This window comes from Anguilla anguilla, chromosome 3, assembly GCF_013347855.1.
Source record: "Anguilla anguilla isolate fAngAng1 chromosome 3, fAngAng1.pri, whole genome shotgun sequence".
NCBI classification, from domain to species: domain Eukaryota; kingdom Metazoa; phylum Chordata; class Actinopteri; order Anguilliformes; family Anguillidae; genus Anguilla; species Anguilla anguilla.
In genome coordinates this window covers 53,905,026-53,926,329 of record NC_049203.1, presented here as the reverse complement: position 1 = coordinate 53,926,329, position 21,304 = coordinate 53,905,026, and the positions used below count along the sequence as shown (strand labels likewise).

At 43.3% G+C, this 21,304-nt stretch overlaps 1 protein-coding gene across 1 annotated transcript; it reads left to right on the top strand.

The window, feature by feature from the left end:
* The first annotated feature begins 19 nt into the window (after window positions 1–19).
* On the top strand, window positions 20–20,715 carry kctd12b (potassium channel tetramerisation domain containing 12b). Its single transcript, XM_035408729.1, has 3 exons — window positions 20–1,941; window positions 2,454–3,745; window positions 19,580–20,715. Exons 2-3 carry the CDS (start codon window positions 2,893–2,895, stop codon window positions 20,041–20,043), a joined length of 1,317 nt encoding a protein of 438 aa, XP_035264620.1. The 5' UTR covers window positions 20–1,941; window positions 2,454–2,892; the 3' UTR covers window positions 20,044–20,715.
* The last annotated feature ends 589 nt before the right edge of the window (window positions 20,716–21,304 follow it).

Here is a 21,304-nt window from a genome sequence, read left to right as displayed (position 1 = left end):
CGTTCTCTGTTCTGCACCAGCTTAGCCTGGAAAAGAGCAAAAACACAAAACTCTCAAGAGCTCAGCTGCCTTTCCCTCGTGCTTGACTTCTTCGAATTGTGCTAGCTGCTCAACCTGTGGAGATGTGAGAATTTAAATCTCTTTAACAGCGCTCTCCAAATGAGAGTTGTACAAAGTGATGCCTGAAGTGTCCTCACCTTCACCCCCCTTCCAGTGCAAAGCTGGGGAAGCAGATAACCTCCACCGTGTAGGGTTGATGCAGGTTAGAAACCTGTTTCGAAAACAGGATACTAAAAATGCTCTGGTGGGTAGCTGATATAGTTATTTTTTTCAGTTAAGCTATCAGATCCGGATGTGGTTACTTACTGCAGCTTGTCAGTGTTCTCACATGCAGTGCATACCACAACGCTATGGGAGAGTTCTTTAACCTACTCAGCATGACTTTAACTGTGAAAATGTTCAGTTCTCCTTTCTCAATATCTACCATAGACTGTTTTTTAAATTTGCTTCGTAAAAAACACTGTCTGATTTAGCAGAATAGGGATACAGCAAGAGTTATATCAACACCAGTACATTTTGTTCCTTCTCTTTTGACGAACAGACATATCCATTCGATCATCTAATAATTTCTTTCTTTGATGCTAAATTTCTTTAATTACATTGTGTATCAATTAGAAGCAACTATAGCCTTAACACTTTTAACTCAAACTAGCTGTATTGCCTGACATGACAATGGCACATTTTTTGTTGAAAATGTTTGGTTGTTTAAATGATTGGCGTGACAATTTCACATTCCCCCAAGTACTGCCAAAACCATAGAACATAATGCATAATGTTAAATCAACTCTAATGGAGTGCATATGGTCCCTATTTTGATGTTTTATCCTTGTATATCTCTGCAGTATTGAAGAGTAGCGTAAATGTTTCTTCCTGTCCTTCTGATGAGAGTACATTTTATCCGATATGATTTATCTGATTATCATCGCGCATATACATGGACAGTGTGTTCACTAGATGTCGCTGTTTAAATGTGAAATGATTCTCAGTAATTCTCACCCTCACACATGCTATTCATTTTTCTCTTTACCACAAATGTTTTCATTTTTTCTCTTCTTCTTTTGAGCTGGGTTAAACAGCTTGGCACAAATTTGCATTTCCATTGAAATATATGCATGCAATTTGTTCTTGAGAAAATTTCAGAAGTATTATAATTTTTAATTGTAAGTTTTTATATTTTAGCTATGGAAATCTCTTTCGACAATTAATTACCTTAATTGATTCACAGATATTCCTCAGGTACTTAAATTAAGGAAAGACCATGAATTAATGAAGGGTCTTACGTCGCTAAATCGGTAATTTAGCATGTTCGGAGCATTGGCACAATTAAAAAGATAAACGTCTTGCAAAACTAAATTTAAAATACATTAATAAGTCAAGTGCAAACATTTCCAGAAAACTAAAGGATAGTAACATTATAAAACACATCTACTAAATGAATAATTCGAATGTTGGTGGTAAAAGTTTTCGTGAAAAATGTTATGTATACATGCCCTTCGCACAACCATATACGCATCACCCCCGCAATACGGCAGCAGCCTCAGTATCAATTGACTGCTGCTACACAAACTAAAGTCATTACTATGTTTTCATGTCTTGGGGCTTAAATAAATGACACAGAAATACAAAATAAAAACAGGGGGATGCAAAAGCAGCACGCTTGCGTTTGTGGTTGTAAACTTAGTACACGTTATCAATGTTAGCTTCCCTGGAATCAAGCCAAGTCGACGTCACCGAGAGTGTAGGTGGGGTTAATGAAGAGAATATTATAGCGGTGTACCGTTGCTGTGGTCTGAGAGGGACAGAGCGAAAGCAGCGCACTGTGGTTGAGGAACAACCTTGGCAATGATGTGGAAACATTATCTATCCGATTTGGATCCAGAGGTATTTTTATTTTATGCAATATCTTGCCATTTCATCGGGAAATTAATTTTAAGCTGGGTGTTGATGAGCTATGCTTAATCAGTAACTATCAGTATCAAGTTATGGCTTCTCACCACGCATGTATTTGTCTTTTTATGTAAAAGAAAGAAGAAAAAACAAACAAACCAAAATAACGGGATTGATGCCTTGCCATTCAAATGGATGTAACTACTCTTGTCTTGTTCTAAACGGACTGGTTGTTCCTACTCTACTCTCTTCCTACTGTGCGTGTGCGTATTTTAACTAATTTTACAGAAATTTTCATAACGCTTTATATCCCATGCATACTTATATCACGGATGGTATTTACACTATGATCAACGGATGCCTTTATTGAACGTTTTTATGTTAGTATTGCGCTGAAGAGAAAACTAAGATTTAAATATCGAGGCTGTGAGCGATTTTTCTTCTCTCTTTGTCAGCTTTGTTAGTGTTGTGTTGACAAGCTGAAGGCAGTTTTCATTCTCTCCCAGCGACGCCAGCGATATCACTCCACGCGTTTGGATCGACAGTTCCTGGGGGGGTTTCTGCATGTCATAGGCAGCTCCGCGGTGCTGGCGCAGTCTTCCGTAAGATGGACATTGAATTCTCACTTCAAAGAACACATTCAAAGTCGAGTCCGTGCTTAACATAGATTCAAAGTCAACCCGTTCTACGCGTCTTAGTTACTATCTGCCAACTGAGCAGAAGACACTGAACTCTTGCTACCACTGAAACTGCTAGCGCTTTCCCTATCTCATAAAGCTTGTTTAATAGCACTGCGGAAAGGTTTGTGTTTATTCAAGTGCTCTGGCAGGTAGCATATTGGGCTGAACGAGGTGTGGAGATAGATAGTAAGCCCAAAGCTCAACAAGGAGAGAGTGAAAAGGTGGGGAGGGGAGTCTCTCCACCCACCTGTCCGGACACCTTACCATGGCTTTGCCAGATAACTCCAGCAGTTTTCAAGGTGAGGAGCCACCTTTCCCAGAGATTGTGGAGCTGAATGTAGGTGGTCAGGTGTACATTACCCGCTACTCAACGCTCACCAGCGTGCCCGACTCTCTCCTGTGGGAGATGTTTAGCCGGAAGACCTCGAAGGGGCTTGCTCGCGACACCAAGGGTCGCTTTTTTGTCGACCGGGACGGCTTTCTTTTCCGCTACATCCTGGACTACATGCGGGACCAGCAGCTGGTGCTTCCCGACCACTTCCCAGAGCGCGGACGGCTGCAGCGAGAGGCTGAGTTTTTCAACCTTCCAGACCTCGTCAAGCAGCTCGCGCCCAGGATCAGCAAGCAGAACTCTCTGGGCGACGAAGGCTGCCAGAGTGACCCTGAGGAGTCGTCTCCCAGCAACGACGCGGCCCGTAACCTGGCGTCCCTGGGCGCGGCTGCGGCTGCGTGCGCCAGCCTGGTGCCCGGGGCGGGCAGCGAGGGTAAGCGCTCCGGCTTCATTACCATCGGCTACCGGGGCTCCTACACGCTGGGCCGCGACAGCCAGACGGATGCCAAGTTCCGGCGGGTGGCTCGGATCATGGTGTGCGGGAAGACCTCGCTGGCCAAGGAGGTGTTCGGGGAAACGCTCAACGAGAGCCGGGATCCCGACCGCCCGCCTGAGCGCTACACCTCGCGCTACTATCTCAAGTTCACCTTCCTGGAGCAGGCCTTCGACAAGCTGGCCGACGCCGGCTTCCACATGGTGGCCTGCAACTCCACGGGCACCTGCGCCTTCGCCCACGAGCAGACAGACGACAAGATCTGGACCAGCTACACGGAATATGTGTTCTACCGTGAGTGAGATCAGACCTCTCCCCCCCGTCACCCCCTGCGTCACCCCCCTCCACTCCTGGCCTCCTGCTGCACTCTGTGATGGCTCTCACGTTGTAGATGTAGAAAACTCCTGATTCCACCCATTTGCCTCTTCCCAACTGTCTATCCCCTGAACAGTGCCCCTCGGTGTCCACCAGATACTTTTACCCTCCTTGAGTCGTCAAGTCCCGTCGTCAAGTAAACCCTGCCATCGCCTGCCAAACCACAGCTTTCCCCATCAGCTGGAGAGACTATGCCTCCTTTTATAACCACATTTTCCCCGTGTTTATTGTTTAGTCTCTTTATTTGAGGACTGCGCAGTAATTAAAACATGTATTCTGTGATATTTGTTGATAGCGTATAAGCGTATTTTTGCAGAAAGGGCTCCTTGCTAAGGGCTGGGTGGAAACCTGTGTATCTCTGCCTGGTTATGAGGGAGCTGCTTGTCAGACTCCCTGTTCTACCCAACTTCCCTCCAGAAGATAGCAGAGCTGATTGACTCCACTTTGTGGAACATCAACACTGCAACACAAAGGGTATACAATAATGAAGGGTTAAATACATACGATTCCAATTCATGTTCAAGTTTACTTCTAGAAATGTTTGTGACCACAGCTTTAAGGAATGGGTTCTTTTATAAACACATCTTTTAAAAGTGAGTAGAGCCAACACGTTCCCTCTTATGGGAAAGAAATGAACCAGCCAATGGGCTTTTTCGTGTTATTGCAGTTGTGTCCTGACAAAATGAAATCATGGCTGCAGTGGGAGGTCACAGATTAGGTTCAATCCATTGAAGTCGCAGGAGGAAGAAAATAGTTTTTACAGACAAAGTGACCTCCTAACTGCTCACCTGCATTGCTTCTAGTCAAAACTAGTGTGTGGGGACAAAAGAAAAACATTTAAAATAAACGGTTGATGGTTGGAGCTGATGAACTATGAGTATTGACTGGACAGCAAAGCTTTCAGTGTTAAAATTGCTTAACAGAAAGGGTAGATAATGCAAAGTGTTACATCACATACTGTATACATATTCCTTTTTTTATTAGTACTTTGTGCTGTCATTTTGTCTTCTTTTTAAAACTTTGCTCTTTGATTCCAATATAATTATACTAATGGAGGTGCAATTATTATCTTCACATCTGACTCTTCTGTTATGTAATAATGGGTGGGGTCTGGTGGCCCCTACAGATTCATATAATAACAACAGGAAACACTGCTAGACATTTTTTTGTGGGGTTTTTTTGTCAGCTATTGCAAGCCTTGTTTTTCCTAAAATGTTTTTATTTTAACAACCACATCAAACTGAGATACATTCATAGTTATTTTGATTTTTTTAACCCAAGAAAATTGTAATTCATTTGAAAAAAAAAAGATGCCATTTCTAATGTATGATATGAAAGTTCATATTTTTTTCTGGATAATGCTCAGTTCAGTCCAGTACATTTAGCATTGCTGTTTTTGGAGTAGCTTTGTTTTTGTCCATTTTATTTTTTGGTTACATTTACTTCTACAATGAGGAAAAAATATCTAGGTCGCCATCATTAAGCGTTCCTCTCTTGCTGATGCGCAACATTATCATAACATTTCACACTATGTTGCCGTGACACCGTAGCTCCATGACAACATTCCAGGAAAGGTATGAGAGTTGTGTTTCCCTAGTGACAAGTGTGGTTTCAGAGCTGCGGGGGGATGCTATTTTGCTTCTGGTTCAAATTTTCAGGTGTCCCCTCAGGACAGCATTTTTAAGGTCTAAGCACAGCATTACTTACCTCAGAAAACAAGAACAACGGTCTCTACCCTCCAGTTCATTTCTCAACTGGAGTAGCATAGATGCTTTCTGAACTGTGGAATCATGCTTAGTGTTTAAGCCTGGCAAAGAAATAAATACACAAGAAAGAAAAAAAACGTAAATATGATGTGTGCCACCTTTATATGTGATATGCATGCACATAAAACAAATATCAGAGGAGAAAACTTAAAATTTTAAGCCAAGTGGTTACTGTGGCTGTGATGTTGACTTCTCTGTCAGTCTTTTAACTCCATGCTGCTCAGTGACAGATTTAGCCATAGGCAACTGGAGCCATGTAACGGTGGCTTTCATCTTTTGGGAAAAATTCATAAGCAAAAGGTACTGAGAGAGCTTAGAATCTCATTCCGGCAGAAATCATAATTACCGGTTGGACCTATCTTGATGTATTTTTACCCAAAGTGCAAGGTCTCCATATCATTTTCACTAGGGTCACTAGCCTTGAAGAGGCAAGAAACAGTGCTGGAATAGAAACAAGGACACAAAGATAACAGGCTCTGTCAAAGCAGATTAAGGTTCATGTATTGCTGTAACTAATCTGGGTAATTAGGCCAAAGATTTAAATATCTACTGTAACTGCAGAAAATCTGAATAGCACGGACGTCTGAATAGCACATTTAAAGTTTTTTATCTAAGGCAAACTGCCAAAAGAAAAATGAAAAGATTATAAGTATGTTTGCTGAGTTTGAGAATTGCAGAAAATTGTATATATTTATATATCCCATCTGGGAGATGGGGCTTGAAGTAGAATCATGTTTTCACTGTTTTCAGAAAGGTGGAATCCTGCCTCTATGATCCATCCAGCTTGCAGGTAATGAGGCAGAACCATCTTTGTTGTGAGGTCAACAGCAATGGCAAGTTTGTGACATAAGAGTAAGTGTGTGAAGTGGCACTCTTTCAGTTGGTGCAGCTCTAATCTTACTGTTGAGGCTGAGATAACTTTGTCTCGATGCCATAAAAACCCTCATTCGCAGCTGATTTCGGGAGTGACTGGGAGGAAATAGCAGGTATTAGCCATAACTGATGTGACAAGCTCTAAATCTCCGGGCCACATAGAGCTTGGTGCGATGAATGAATTCAAAGGCAGAAGGCAAGTGACCTCGTGAGTGATCCATGTAATTCTTTCATCAGTGTTGTGAGTAGAATTTCAATAGAGGTGGCAACATACGTTTTCCGCAACAAGATATGAGGGTGTTTGTATGGGTTAATATTGGCACCAGTGTCAGGCTTTCAGCAATTTCATTGGTTGTTCCCATTGTTGACCATTTTAGGAGCAGATGTACAAAGCACAGCATCAATAGCTGCATTTCCTTGTTGTTCAACTGCGCTGACATGCTGAAGCAATTTGTTAGCAGGTTACGCCGTTGAAAAGTGCTCACTGTGTAGGGGGTAATGATAGCGGGGGATGACACCTCCCCCGACCACGCCATTGGTCACTGTGGTTGCTCCTGCAGGGCTGTGTACAATTAGCCACGGTGTCATTTAGGAAGGAAGGCTTTGTGGTGTTTCTGTCACCTCATCTTGCAAAAGCAACTCCTCTGGTCGATCAGAAGCCTGCAGTCCGCCTGTACCAACTGTGCACAAAGTGCATTCCTCCAGCAATGACTGCTGTGCTTAACAAGGTAACTGCAGACTGACAAGAAGTGGTGTTTGGCCATGTGCATTTTGGAGGATGTGTGCAAGCCTTTGCTGACCCGAATCGACAGGGACCAAAAATGAATTCAGCACTTGCTCAAAATGAAGGGCGATGTGCATTGGGTTGTACTGAATCTGGGCCGGCCTTTGTGTACAAAGCCAAATATGCAGACTTGGGGGGTCACGTGCACTATTGACGTATAGCACTGGTAACCAGCCGCTCTGTGCTAATACAGTGTGGAACAAAGGTAAATTTTGTAAAATTTTCAGCTTCACAGTGCTGTCTTATGGAAAGGCCAGAATCACAGTGATTCATGCAATCTGAGAATCAGTTTAACTTTGGACATTATTTACTGTGAACGTCCTCAACAAGGACAGCAATGTCACAATAGGAAATGTAGGGAAACCTGTTCCAGAAACATATATATGGACATGGACCCCTCCCAGATCCCCACTGTAGTCCCTGACATTCACAACCCCCCATTTACAAACAAGGACTCAAAGCCAGTTATCGCATACAGATGCACAAATGTACACTCCTAGAAGCCATAGTGGGACCCTTGGGTGAAAATCTGGCCGTTTGTGTACTTTCTCTGTAATATGTTTTAACTAAAGTCTCTTTTTTAGGCCAGAAACACAAGTTGTCTTTGGTGTACCAGGGAGCATGTAAAGTGCTCTTAAAGTTCCTCTGCATCTCCTAGTGATATGGTTTCCACAGAAGCCCTCTTTCTAATAGCTTTTTTTTTTTTTTTTAATGTTGTATTTTGGGATGTCAAGAAGGACTGGGCCTGTAGTGCATCGTGAATCCAAGTGGTGAAAAACACAAGCCCAGGGTTTTGCATATATACAATGCTGACAGCAGCGACACCAAGGAAATGTGGCCGTCTGAATAGGAAATGAGCAGAAGCACAGGCATTTACAGAAACCAGAGTGACTGCTGCACACTTTAGCTTATTTGTTAGCCTTCGTCAACGTGTTTGAAAGCCTCAGTAACAGGTACAGTTGGCTAAACGGTAGTAGTCTCAGAATTGGGTGTACTGAAATATCAGGGGCAGCAGTTAGGGTCGTGGACTACAAAAAAACATGCCCCTTTTTTGTTCGCGTGAAATGATTCCTGTCATACTCTGTTGTGAAACTCTTGGCTAAAACATTTAGCATGCAGAACTGTGTTCAAATAGTGAGTTAATCCCCTTTTTGGAAATACATTTACAAAATAGTACAGTATGCTTACTGTGAACTAAATCAGACAATAAAGTTATTTTGTGATGAACTGTGTTCATCAAATGTTATTGTCTCTCAAACTGTATCCATGAATTGCATGTAATATAATATACAGTGAACTCTATAATGTTTGGGACAAACATAATTTTTTTTTTCATTCCACAATTTTAGATTTGCGATCAAACAATTCACATGGGGTTAAAGTGTAGACTCTCAGATTTTATTGGGTATTTTAAGTTTCACCATATAGAAATTATGACACTTTCTATACATAGTCCCTTCATTTTAGGGCAACATAATGTTTGGGTCAGATGGCTTCAAAGGTGTTTTTGATTAGTCATATGTGTTCAATTGCTTCCTTAGTGCAGGTATAAGAGAGCTTCCAGTATCTTGTTTTGATTATAGGCTTTTGATTACCTTTGGAGTCTGTTACTGGCATTTTTCATGAAGACCAGAGTTGTGCCAATGAAACACAGGGAAGCCATTATGAGGCTGAGAAATAATTTTAAAAAAAAACAGTCAGAGACCTAGGCCAAACCTTAGGCTTATCAAACTCAACTGTTTGGAGCATTATTAAGAAGAAAGAGAGCACTGGTGAGCTCAGTAATCACAAATGGCGTGTTAGGCCAAGGAAGAACTCTGCAGTTAATGACCAAAGAATTCTTACCTTAATGAAGAAAAAGCCCAAAACACCTGTCCGACAGATTGGAAACACTCTTCGTTGAAGTGTCAGTGACTACTGTCTGCAGAAGACTTCACAAACCAAACTACACAGGCTACACTGCAAGATGCAGACCACTAGTTAGCTGCAAAAACAGACTGGCTGGGTTACAGTTTGCTAAGTACCTAAAAGAGCCTGCAGAGTTCTGGAAAAAAGTCTTGAGGACAGATCAGAGTGATGGTAAGAGCAAAGTGTGGAGGCCAAAAGGAACTGTTAATGATCCAGAGCACCCGCTCTCTTCTGTGAAACGTGGTGGGGGTGTTATGGCTTGGGCATGTATAGCTGCCACAGGTACAGACTCATTGATGATGTAACTGCTGATACCAGCAGAAGAATACATTCTGAAGTGTAAAGAAGCATCTTATCTAGTTATGTTAAAGCAAATACCTCCAAACTCATTGGATGGTGCTTCATCCTACAACAAGCCAATGCTCCCAAACATACTGTTAAAACAACAAAAGGAGTTTTTCAAAGCCAAAATGGCCAAGTCATTCACATAATCTGAATCCAATTAAACGTGCGTTTCATATGCTATAGAGAAAACTTTGGCAATTCGCCCCTTTAAAACAAGCAGGAGCTGAAGGTGGCTGCAGTACAGGTTTGGCAGTGTATCACCAGAGAAGATTGTTTGATTACAAATATAACATTGTAGAGTACAGAGCCAAATTAAGAAAAAAATGTATTTATCCCAAATATTATATATGTATATACAGTATTGTATATGGTAAGTGTACACATGCATACATGCTTGTATGTACACAGAAATGTGCACATCCATATATGCTCCTACAGGCATACACACAGGCACAAACATCCCGCCGGGCCTAAGTTTACCCCCCGCCGGGCCTAAGCATCGGGGAATTAAAAAAAAAAAAAAGTATTTTAAAGATGTTTTTTAAACTACAGTTACAGTGAGCGGCTCGGTTGGAAAGCTGACCAGCGACATCTGTTGGTTAAAACGTGAACGCACTATAGAAAAACAGCAGGTCTGAGATCAGTGTTCTTTACCCTCATTGTGCGTAGAGTGATGTTCAACACTTAACGCTTCCAACTATCACAAGCTAACGTTACCTAGCAAGCCACCATTTCTTATGTAGTAGGCTAACTAACCTCGTTACACACTTCCGCATTATCACTTAATCTTGTTGGTAAGTAGGCATACATTCTTTTTATATTAACTTAAGCAGTGTGTAGGTAACGTTAAACTAGTAGCATGCATGTAACGTTCGATGCATTGTAACATTACATGACTTATTAATTGCCATCGAAATAACGACTTCACTTGTTTATTAATAACGTTAGCTTGATGGCATTGATGTGCACGACAACGTTGTCATAATTCTTTTTCCTGACCGCGAAAACTGCCTTGTTTACATTTTGGACAGATGTGGCTCTTGAGTAAATCTATCGTTTTTTCCGTCGCGGCACTTTCGACACAAAAAAAAAAACGTAAAATCCTAAAATTTCTTCTTACGGTGAAGAGTGTGCACTGGCAAACGTAGAAATGTGTTAACACAGCGGCAAAATTAGGCTATATCTAGAAATACCATATTTGGGGAAAAAACGCTACGGCTGAGGGTTAGCCACTCTTCACGCATACCTGCAAACTAGTCGCTTCTTGGCGAAATTCGCCGTTTTGAATCCAAAATACGTCATTCGTGTAGATTCGATGAGTTTTTGAAAGGGGGGAGGGGGGCGTGGTGGTTAACCTAGCAAGTTTTCACTGCAGGTTTTCGCCACAATCAGTTAGTAATGAGCCAACAACTGTTACACCACTGCCGTTTGTGGTGTTCACTCGCTGGGTGACGCTGTCATAAATTTTCCCCGACCGTGAAGACTGCCTTAGTTGTTTACATTTTGGACAGATGTGGCTCGTGGGTAAATTTATCGCTGTTTCCGTCGCAGCACTTTTGACACAAGCTATATTGGAAGCGCTATCCTAAAATTTCTTCTTACCGTGAAGAGTGCCTGCCCCGCAACCGTAGTAATGTGTTATCACAAATTTTACAACAACGCTAGCTAACCTTTCGAAAGTCACATTAAACAAATAGAAATGAACACCATCAGCGGTGATTAACAAATCTACCAAGTATTTTAACGAATCAGTTTAAGGGATGTTCTGCCTGCTCATTTTTCAGCTCAGCACCCGTCACTAGGGCACCCAGTGTTTTTCTTTCACTTTAGACCAAGTCAAAACCTAGTATGGTTTTGAGGATTGCCCCATATTGCGGTCCAGCCAAAAATAACTAGCACTTTGCTGTAAGCGGTGGGTACAGACAATTAGACAATTAGGACGTTGACTCTTCTCCATTGCTCTTAATGGTCTACAAGAAAATACAAATAATTCAAAATCCACGCCTGCAAATCCATTATTAAAATACTTGGTAGATTTGTTAATCACCGCTGATGGCGTTAATTGTTTAACGTGACTTTTGAAAGGTTAGCTAGCTTTATCGTTTAAAGAAAAGACACTTGGCCGCCGGCCCGCGCCGGGCCACCAGCCCCCATCAAAAGATACTTCACACCGGGCCTAAAAACTTTTCTGGGGGAAACCCTGAACATACAAACATTTCTTGCATTCACACGTACACGCACACATTAACCACATGCCCATTAATTACATAAGTTCTCTCTCTCTCACACACACATACACACACTCTTACACACATACACGCATACATGTGCGTGGACACACACACACCTCAGTAATCTCTTGCTGTCCATCTGTTCCTGTTATTGTTCGGTACAGTCATGGGAAGAGCCCTCCCAAGGCTGGGGCCCACCATTCTACCCCACCCATTTCAGCAAGCCAGAAGTAGCTCCACTGCCCCAGCCCTCGTTTTCACACATAATTACAGCAATTTAGGCCTATGGAGACATCTTTCCGACACCATAACACATCTCTCTCTCCATCTCTGTTTCTCCCACACCGTGTACTCTGTGATGGTATAAAATTGTCCCTCAAAGCCTCTGCTTACAGGCATGAATGCACATACATTTTCATGCACAGGCACGCGTACCGACACACACAACAATGCACATTTGCACACTAAAGCACATGCGTGCACACACATGCACTCACTCGTCCACCTGCATTTTTCAAGCTGAATTCCACCAATCCTTTCCCTCTTACTTGCCCATGTGACCACTTGCCGGGTGGTTCACATCTGCAGCAGGTTAGCAGAAACCTAAACGCTCTCTGCCTGTGATGCAACAGGACATCACCTGGAGACTGCCATGCATACGCCTAGGCAGATAGATACTATCACTCAATAGCACTGTTCACATGTCACCCACACCCTTCCCAGCTGAGCCCTCCCTGCAATATCCACTGTACCTTCGCATTTATTATACTGTAATACCCATTTCCTTGTACTGGTTTGCAAAATGGCCCCTGGCACTACACAATTTCCCTGAATCATTCTGTCATTTAACTGCAACTTGAAAGATCTCCGAGCAGCCCCATTAAAAAAATTTATCCTGTAGGCAGCTAATTGTTTGGAAACAAGCACATTGATGTCCCCGAGACGAAGCCGATTTATGTGCGCAAACCACGCCATAGGGTTTCATTTATTCAGTGTTCATTTATTCAGCTAATCCATCCCTGTTCCATTAACTTCAAACAGAGGAAAAACGTGTGGATCCAAGAGCTGCTGTTCGTTATTTTAGAGAAGTAATCAGTGACCCTAGCAAACATCGCACAGATTTAGCAAACGCATTACGTTCCCAAGCCATCACTGTTGGGCAGATTAAATAAAATTATGTGTTAGCTGGTGAGTGGTCAGTGTTTAAATTTTTCTTTCACAGCTACTTTTACGGTCTTGGCAGACAGCGTTAATCTTATATTGATTTCCCTGGTAGGAAGGAATTTCCCTCCCCATTATTTTATGTTTAGTTTCAAGCTACCCAGTCAGAGGCACTTTACTAACCATTGGTATGCCACTAAAAGACACACGGTAACCTCCCTGTAAAGTGCTGGAGTGTGGAGTCCAGTGCTCGTGTGGCTGTTTCTTTTGAGAAGAATGCTATACAGAAATACATTCAAGCTGTGATTATTCACAGAGATTTTAAAACTTGAAGTCCCGCATTGTAAATTGATAACTAAACCGAACATGTCCACCATCACAATCATCGTCATTGTCATAGGTTGTTACATTCCAGAAACATAACCATAACAGCAGCAGTGCAAACCTTGTTTGGAATTTGAAAACCAAAACACTGTTCATTATTGATAAAGCAGTTATCAATGCTTTAAGATTCAACATACCTTCCTTTAAAAGTGTTACCTCAATTATATCTGACATTTTATAATTGTGTTATTGTGTGGAAGGATTCTACAAATGGCAATACTTGGTGGCCTGTAGTGAGAGGGAATTGGTATATCTGTAGACATCTTGACACTAGCTTGAAGCAGCAATATGAATCATCCTTAGAGACTGTGTCTCATCCTTGCAATATTTTGAGGCAGGACATTTCCTAGAAAGTTATTTTGCAGGAGTACAGAGATAGATCAGATGCAATAACAGCAAGGTCAGATATACACTCCAAGACATGCGATGTATCAATAATTTAGCTACTTCAGAGGATCAGTGTAATCAGATTTCATTAATAATGTTTGCAACAAAGACTCTAAATATGATATGACCATGCCAGTAGTCAGATTGTTAGGAGGCATCGTATCGCTTGCTGTATGTACACCAAATGACAAGCATATTGGAAGTGGTGAAAATAACATTTGCCTTCCAAATAATATACTAAATTATAAAGTCATGGAGGCTATGTGCAAAGAACAGCTTCTCACTAGACATGTACAGCACACTCTTTTAGCTTGGCTGAAGTCCCACGTAAAGCCTTGCATGATCGAACATGTGCACGTGATCTCTCTGTCCATAAAGACTAAAACTGCACTCTCAAGAATGTTCCCTGGCCTGGGACAGCAGCATCCCAGAGCTGGGGAAGATTTTCCTGTCTGGAGCTTAAGCTGAGCCATTTCCTGGAATGTCCCTCTATAGGAATTAGAGTCCTTCCTCCATTCAGGCATGTGACTGCATGGGCCGTATGCCTGAATGGACACAGCTGCAAATGAATGCGAGGAGGGGGGAGGGCGAAGAAGCTGCTCAGCACCGCGCCTTTTCATATTTTGAAGGCGTTCTGACATTCATTCAGTCTGTCTAATTTGTGAATTTCACAAGTGTAGACATTCTAACGTTCCATTTAGCTAACTATAAGGCAGCGGGCCATAAACCTTCAGTTACCAGTTTCCAATCTAGATTTTCCTCAAAGTGGAGTTTGTTATGTTCTTTTCATGGTGGTTGTGAGTGAAAGGATTTAACAAAAACAGCACAGGTCTGCCCACCGTATGACTACACTGTCAGGTGACATCGTAGTGTAGTTTTTGGCATATGTGAAAGCATGGTATGAGGTGCAAAGAAGCGCGTGCTAAGCGTGGACTGAAACATCGGCAGGTTGTTTGTTTTCATTTCCAGTTCAGCACAATTCCCAGTGCAGCACAGCTTCCTCTCAGCCTGAGAGAGACGACACGTAGCTGCATCATCATCACCAGGGAATACCATTGTCTATTTCTGTGAATTTCATGGACGCGTAGACCCACGATACACAAGAGAAAACTTACGAGTGAACGTCATGGCTACAGCCGAAGAGACCTCACAGTATTTTATGGCCCTAGCACTGGCAGTCTAAATTCCAACTGAAAGAGATTCAAACTGACAACGAAACTGAATGAGCCATAGCACCTGCATCATCATAAAATCTTCATCCTGAAGTATTTTCTGCTGTACGGATCAAGGTTTTATTACAATTTCTTTACTTGAATAAGAAACCCAGTGTAAAAGTATTTTCTGCACATCACGTGGACTGATTCATTTGGGTGTCAGAAGACAAACAAGGACGGAAAAAGGAAAACGTTTCAAGTTTCCACCGCCGAAACCCCCACCATGCCAGGGAGCGCCTGCCTGCTTCAATACAGAGTAATACATTAAGAGATAGATATAATTTCTATCCCATGCTCCAGGGCTCCTGCATCTTTCATCCCTCCGCTCACAGCTTTATGGAAATGCAGCTCTGAGAGCAATTTACTGGGCAACAACAAAAACACAGCCTAAGATTATAAGCAATAGAACCTGCCTTTTCGAATAGGGGTTGCCTGAGGCAACAAGCATCTCCAGTAATACTACGACAATTTAGCCTGAATAACAAGGAAAATGGCTGAAAACCCTGATCCTGCACACAGTACAAGAATTCATAGTAAAAAAAATAAAATAAAATAGCAAGAAATACTGATTTGTGTAATCGGGCCTGGGGATTTCAGTATATATGGAAAACACAAACAATAAAAGTAACTACTCTGTGGCTTAATGTGACAATAATATTGCCTGCCCCTTGTTGTTTGAATTTAGAGTAATGATGCCTTGTTCGGTGAAGGCATTGCTTCGGTGTGATGAAGTGAGAAGTTATGCTGTAGCTAGTACTATTGCGCTAAAAAAACAATGTCTCACTGGGCTTAGATCTGGCAGAAGCCAGCAGTAGATGACTCAGTGGAATCATCGGCTTGCACCAGCACCACCGGTGTTTTAGTCAGCATTCAGTGTTCCTAATCCACAAATCAACAATCTACATAAAGATGTAATAAAAAAACTACATTAAAGCATCCCGTACTTTGACAATTTCATAAGCAAAAAGAAAGCTGGGGACTGACTAAAAAGGAGAGAGCTGACAAGAATCCAGAGAGAGCGATAGAGAGAGAGAAAGCAAGAGCGTGTAGTTGTGTGAGAGAGACTGAGAGATAGAGAGAGAAAGAGAGAGAGGTGTAACAGCCAGGGGCAGACTGAAGCAGGCTGAAGGACCTGCTGCTTTCTCTCTGAAGCAGGCAGAGCGCTGAGCCAAGGACCGGTGCGGCCCCGGGGGGCCCCGGTTCGACCCGGCACGCCAGCTGGACTCCTGATCTACACGCCTTTGTCCTCGTGGAGGGCCTGGCCCCTGATCGTGGGTGCTTTGTCAGCGAGGATATTTATGGGCGCTCGGGCGCGGGGCCAGATGTCGGCCACCCCCCCTGCTGTTGCCTGGCAGCACTCGCGCGGCCCGTAATCGCGCGCGGCGGTTCCTGGCGGCTGCGGCGGAGGTTTCGGGGCCGCTGCGGCCAAGCTAGCTGCTCGACGGGGGAGTGGAAAGTGACGCGCCCGGCTGAGAGGTTTTCCACAACAGGAAGGTGGTGGGTAATGGGGCCCTGCCTGAGACAGCGCTGAGGCTGAAAGTGGTGGCTCTGGCGCATGATCTGCTCTGACTGGTCTCTACCTTTCTTCTTTCTCTCTCTCTCTGCTCTCTTTGGCATGCCATGCAGTTACTTCCAAAAGCATAAACAGCAATCGGTGAGAAAACAATGATTTGTCAATCCTGAATATATTCTCATGACATGACGTACCATTCTGAAATTTTCTGAGCAAAAAATAATTCATGACCATTCATCCCCCCCCCCCCCCCACCCCCTCCGCTTTTTTAATTTACATGCTCACACATTTATTAGGCTTGGTGGTTTCACACGCTCTCACTAAACCTAATAGAGCAATGTGGAATCTCCCTGAACCAGCCCTCTGAAGTGGCGGTGGTCAGAGAGCAGCGTTCCTCCTCCCCTGCCCGCAGTCCCGTTGAGCACACGAAAGAGGGGGGCGTAACGGTCACCACCAATGAGGCAGCTAGTGATGCGTTTCATCTCCCGAAGCCATGGAGCTGCACAGCAATTAGAGCGGGCGGCCATCAGTGCTGTCATTAAAGCGTTCCCCCAGCGTCTGAAAGGTACGAATCAGACGCGGGTAGAGAGAGCACCAGCCCACCCAGGGCGCTGCTTCTGGTGCCTCAGCTTCAGAGGAGCCCACAGGCTGCCGGCTAGGAGTCGCCTCAGCCATCTGGAGCCTCTGATATCTAATCATCCTTCTGATTTAAAGGTCTTCAAAAGGCTTTGTCCTTATTGAACATACGCAAACGTGTGTACACACACACACACATCCATACATCCATTCGCCCTCACATGCACACACACACACACACACACACACACAGACACACAGATAAAGCAGAAAGACCCACAGCCTTTTTGATTTAAAGGACGCTTTATAAATTCACTCGCATCAAAGGTTTAACAGCTAATATTAAAACATGAAAACATCTTTTTTCTAGTGTGGCCAGAGATAAATTAATTTTCTTGTCAGATACAAATGTGATGAATGCTGCTTTACAAACTCCTTGAAAAAGGACGTCGGCACAGTTGGGTAAATGAGCCAAAACCAGACACCTACACAGTTACTGAGAGGAGTAAGACAGAGGGAGACTTCAACAGGCAGCGGATGTAGAAGAGCAAGAACAAGGGAAGAGGGTTTGGAACAATACACTATCAAAGGCAAAACTCTGAGTTTTATTGGCAGGCAGCTGGTCGGCTGAGAGGCTGAAAATTCTGTCTATTTGCCCTCCTTGGACTCTTTGTCAGCTGATCTGAGGTCAGACACTGTCACTGTGAGGAAAATGGCAACTGTTGTGCAAGTCTTATCTGCCAAATAGGTGCATTTTTAAATAAATACAAACCTACAGTAATGTATTTCTGTTGGGGCTAATGCAGCTAATAGCATTAATGGTGGCAGATGGGCATCTAAGAGAAACATGAGCAAGGGCAGACAGTATGTTTCTGTTGTCAAAGAATGACAGGGAAACAGGAAAGTATCTTCCTTATTTACTCCAATAAGCCTTGACAGAGGAATAAACCCTATGGTGAATAATCCTTCTTTTACTCACCCGCCCAAACACATTCACATACAGACACTTGCAAAATACATGTAACCATCATCTTTGTCTGCACAGCACACATACACATAAATATACGTAAGTGTGCTTTAGGACTCATTTGTACACTCACACACAGACACACTCACTCACAATCACATTGTCCCCGAGATTTACAAGCAGAACAACCTGAGCGTGTAAAACGTACCGTGCGCGGCCAGCGATCCGCTGACATATCTACAGCCGTTCACATTCAATAAAAGCACAAGCAAAGAGAAAGACAGACGACCACACAAAGCACACACACACACACACACACACACACACACACACACATAAACTCTGCACATGGACCTCTGTTCCAAGAGCAAGCCGCTTTCCTGGCTTGGCAGTGGTTATATAAGCAGGTTATTGTGTAGATGAGCCTCTCTGGTAAAGTGAGGGAATAGGCACAACTGCTGTGCGCAAGTATGTGCCCGGGGGGGTTGGAGGTGTTGGTGGTTGTGGGGGGGGGGGGGGGGGGGGGCTTGGATTTGAACTATGAAAGGGAGGGAGATCAAAATCAAATCTTGGCTGTATGTGTGTGTGTGTGCGTGTGCGTGTGTGTGTGTGCATGTGTGTGCATTTACTTTAACTGCAGATGCATGTGTGTGTGTGTGCCTAGGATAGCTTGCTCTCACTGTCTTTGGACGAAATTGTTCCCAAAAGCAATGACAGTGAGCTCACGTACCAGTGCACAAAAAATACAAATCATAAGCAAACATTATCAAACGCTAAGCCACTCTAGCAAGTGGAATCAAATCAGAGTCACACCTCCACAGTTAAAGGCTTTAACACGGCTCTGGATTCCACCTGCTCCCTGCCCCCATCCCCCTCTTTCTACTGCTACACTCATTGCTTCTTCCTGTCTCTCCATCTGCCTCCCTGCTCACCCTCTCTCCATTCTTTCCCCCTCTGCCTCAATGGGGACCCAGCCAAACTCAAAGCCTCCAGCTCTTCCCCCAGAAACGCTTGCCTTCTGCCAGCCATGAGGAGGACACTCTCATAATGTGCACGCTCAGATTGGGTTCTTCAGTCTGAGGCTACAATGCAACCTTATGGATTCACTATCACCCTTAGCCACACACACATACACACACACAATATACACACACAGAATACAAACTGACAGAGACAGTAATATAACACGGCAGGGATTTTTCAAAGGCAAATGTAATATTTGCTCACACTGGAGGCAATCCAAAACAAACACCTCTGCAGTGTGGCAAAATATGTAAACTTTTTGCTTCTGTTTTTTGCCTGCAGTTCAATCACACTTTGAAAGGAGATGTAACATAAACAAATAAAAGCTTGTGAATACAAGCTTCAGCTTATGGAAGGGTTGGGGAAGTGTCAGGGGGGAGGGGTGTGGAAATGTGTATCATATATACGGGGTCTTTTTATCTGGGTTTCCAGAGAGCCCAAGAGAAAGAGGGCGTGACATTCTGAAATTTGCTGAGCAAACAAAAATAATTATTTTTCCCTCTCAGGCTGACCATTCTCTCTCTCTCTCTCTCTCTCTCTCTCTCTCTCTCTCTGCCCCCTCTCTTCTCTCTCTCTCCTTCTCTCTCTCTCTCTCTCTCTCTCTCTCTCTTTCATATGAAGGTGGGAGATCTATGATCCAAGTGCCAGTCGGCGACATACATGATCCCTGCGTGACCTACAGTCAAGCAAAGAACAGAATAACTCTGGACTCGAGGAATGGATCCTCGCTGGCCATCACCACACCGCCCCTCTCCCCTCTCCTCTCCGACAGCTCTCCTCTCCTTTCACCTCATCTGTCTTCTGCCCTGGACACGCCTCCATCCATGCCCCCTCTGGCCCCATCTCCCCTGCCCGCCGTCAGCCCCTCCAGGCCCACCACCCTGGCCCTCAGGACCCTGCCCCATCGCTCAGACAGGGTGAATGGGTGTCCCCCTGCACACGAGCCTGAGGAGGAGGATAAGAAGGCCATGGAGGAGGAGCTGAAGAAGTGCATCGAGGACTTCAGGAGGATCCGCATCCCCCGGTGCTTCCCCGATCGCAAGAGGCACTGGCAGACGGACCTGCTGAAGAAATACGATGCCTAGCCGTCGCTACGCCGCTGCTCTCTGGCGCCACCTAGCTGCACGGGCAACAGTACGTCTGCGCAGGGGTGGCACTCGCCCCTTTCTAGACACCAAAGTGAAGGGTATGGGAATTTTGAAGAAGACACAAAAAAAAAACATATTTTGCTAAGAGCATTATATGTGTGTTTTTCTCCCACAAGGATCATGTTGTTTTTGTTTTTATTTATTTATTTGGGGGGGTGGGGGGTAGGGGGCTATGGAAATCAGTGATGACGAGATCTATACTGACAGGACTTACAATTTATAACTGAAGCAACAGGTTTAAGATTACTGTTTGAGCCGTTTAGTCCACATCGAATAAAACAACAACACTATTTAAGTTTAGCAACAGAATTACACTTTTTAAAGCCCTATATAATAGCAAGAAAATAACTGCTATGCATCTACATATAGTTACATAACCTGTGTTATTAGGTAAAAGTGATGAGTGGGGCTTGAAGGTTAGGTTCAGATTGGCGGTTATGGTAATGAGTGGCTTTGGGCTTAGCTGGTATTTGGACGATGGTTAGTAGGACTAAGATTATTAGAACTACCTGAGTAAAAACGTAACCTGTGAAATAGTGTTTTGTATCATTGCTTTGTAACAAGAAGTAATACATAATAGCTGCGCATTGAATAAACAGTAATTACACTGTTAAATTGCCCGTTGAACATGAGGTGTTATTGAATCTTTTTACGATTCTAGCTTGGACGAATGGATGGGGATCTCCACTTCTATCAGTTATTCATTAATTATTATTATTATTTACATGTAAGAATCAATTCTGTTTCAAAAAAAATATTGGGTCAATGAAACTGCACTGACAGTCGGGCCAATTATCATCACTTCACACTTTTAAATAAAGACACACAATGATCCATCAGTGAATAAATGATTTATTGTAAAACAATTTCTATTTTAACATGGTTTTATGCTTTATTCATAAGAAAAATAAAACAACTTTTGAATCTGTGATCTCACATGTCATTTTATGCAATGATGTTAATGTTAATAAAAACATCAGGGGGAAGCATACATTCACTTTTGTACTTTACAGTGTATTGGGTGTTTTGCAGATAATGTCCATAAAATAAAAACCAATACACATCTTTTCTCTTCCCTTTCAGATGTATGTACAGCATGTCCTTGATATCCTAGCAACATTTCCTTAATGAAGTAGCAATGCTATGATAATGCTACAATGTCAGGGTGGTATTGTGATAATGTTATGTACGAGCTAAG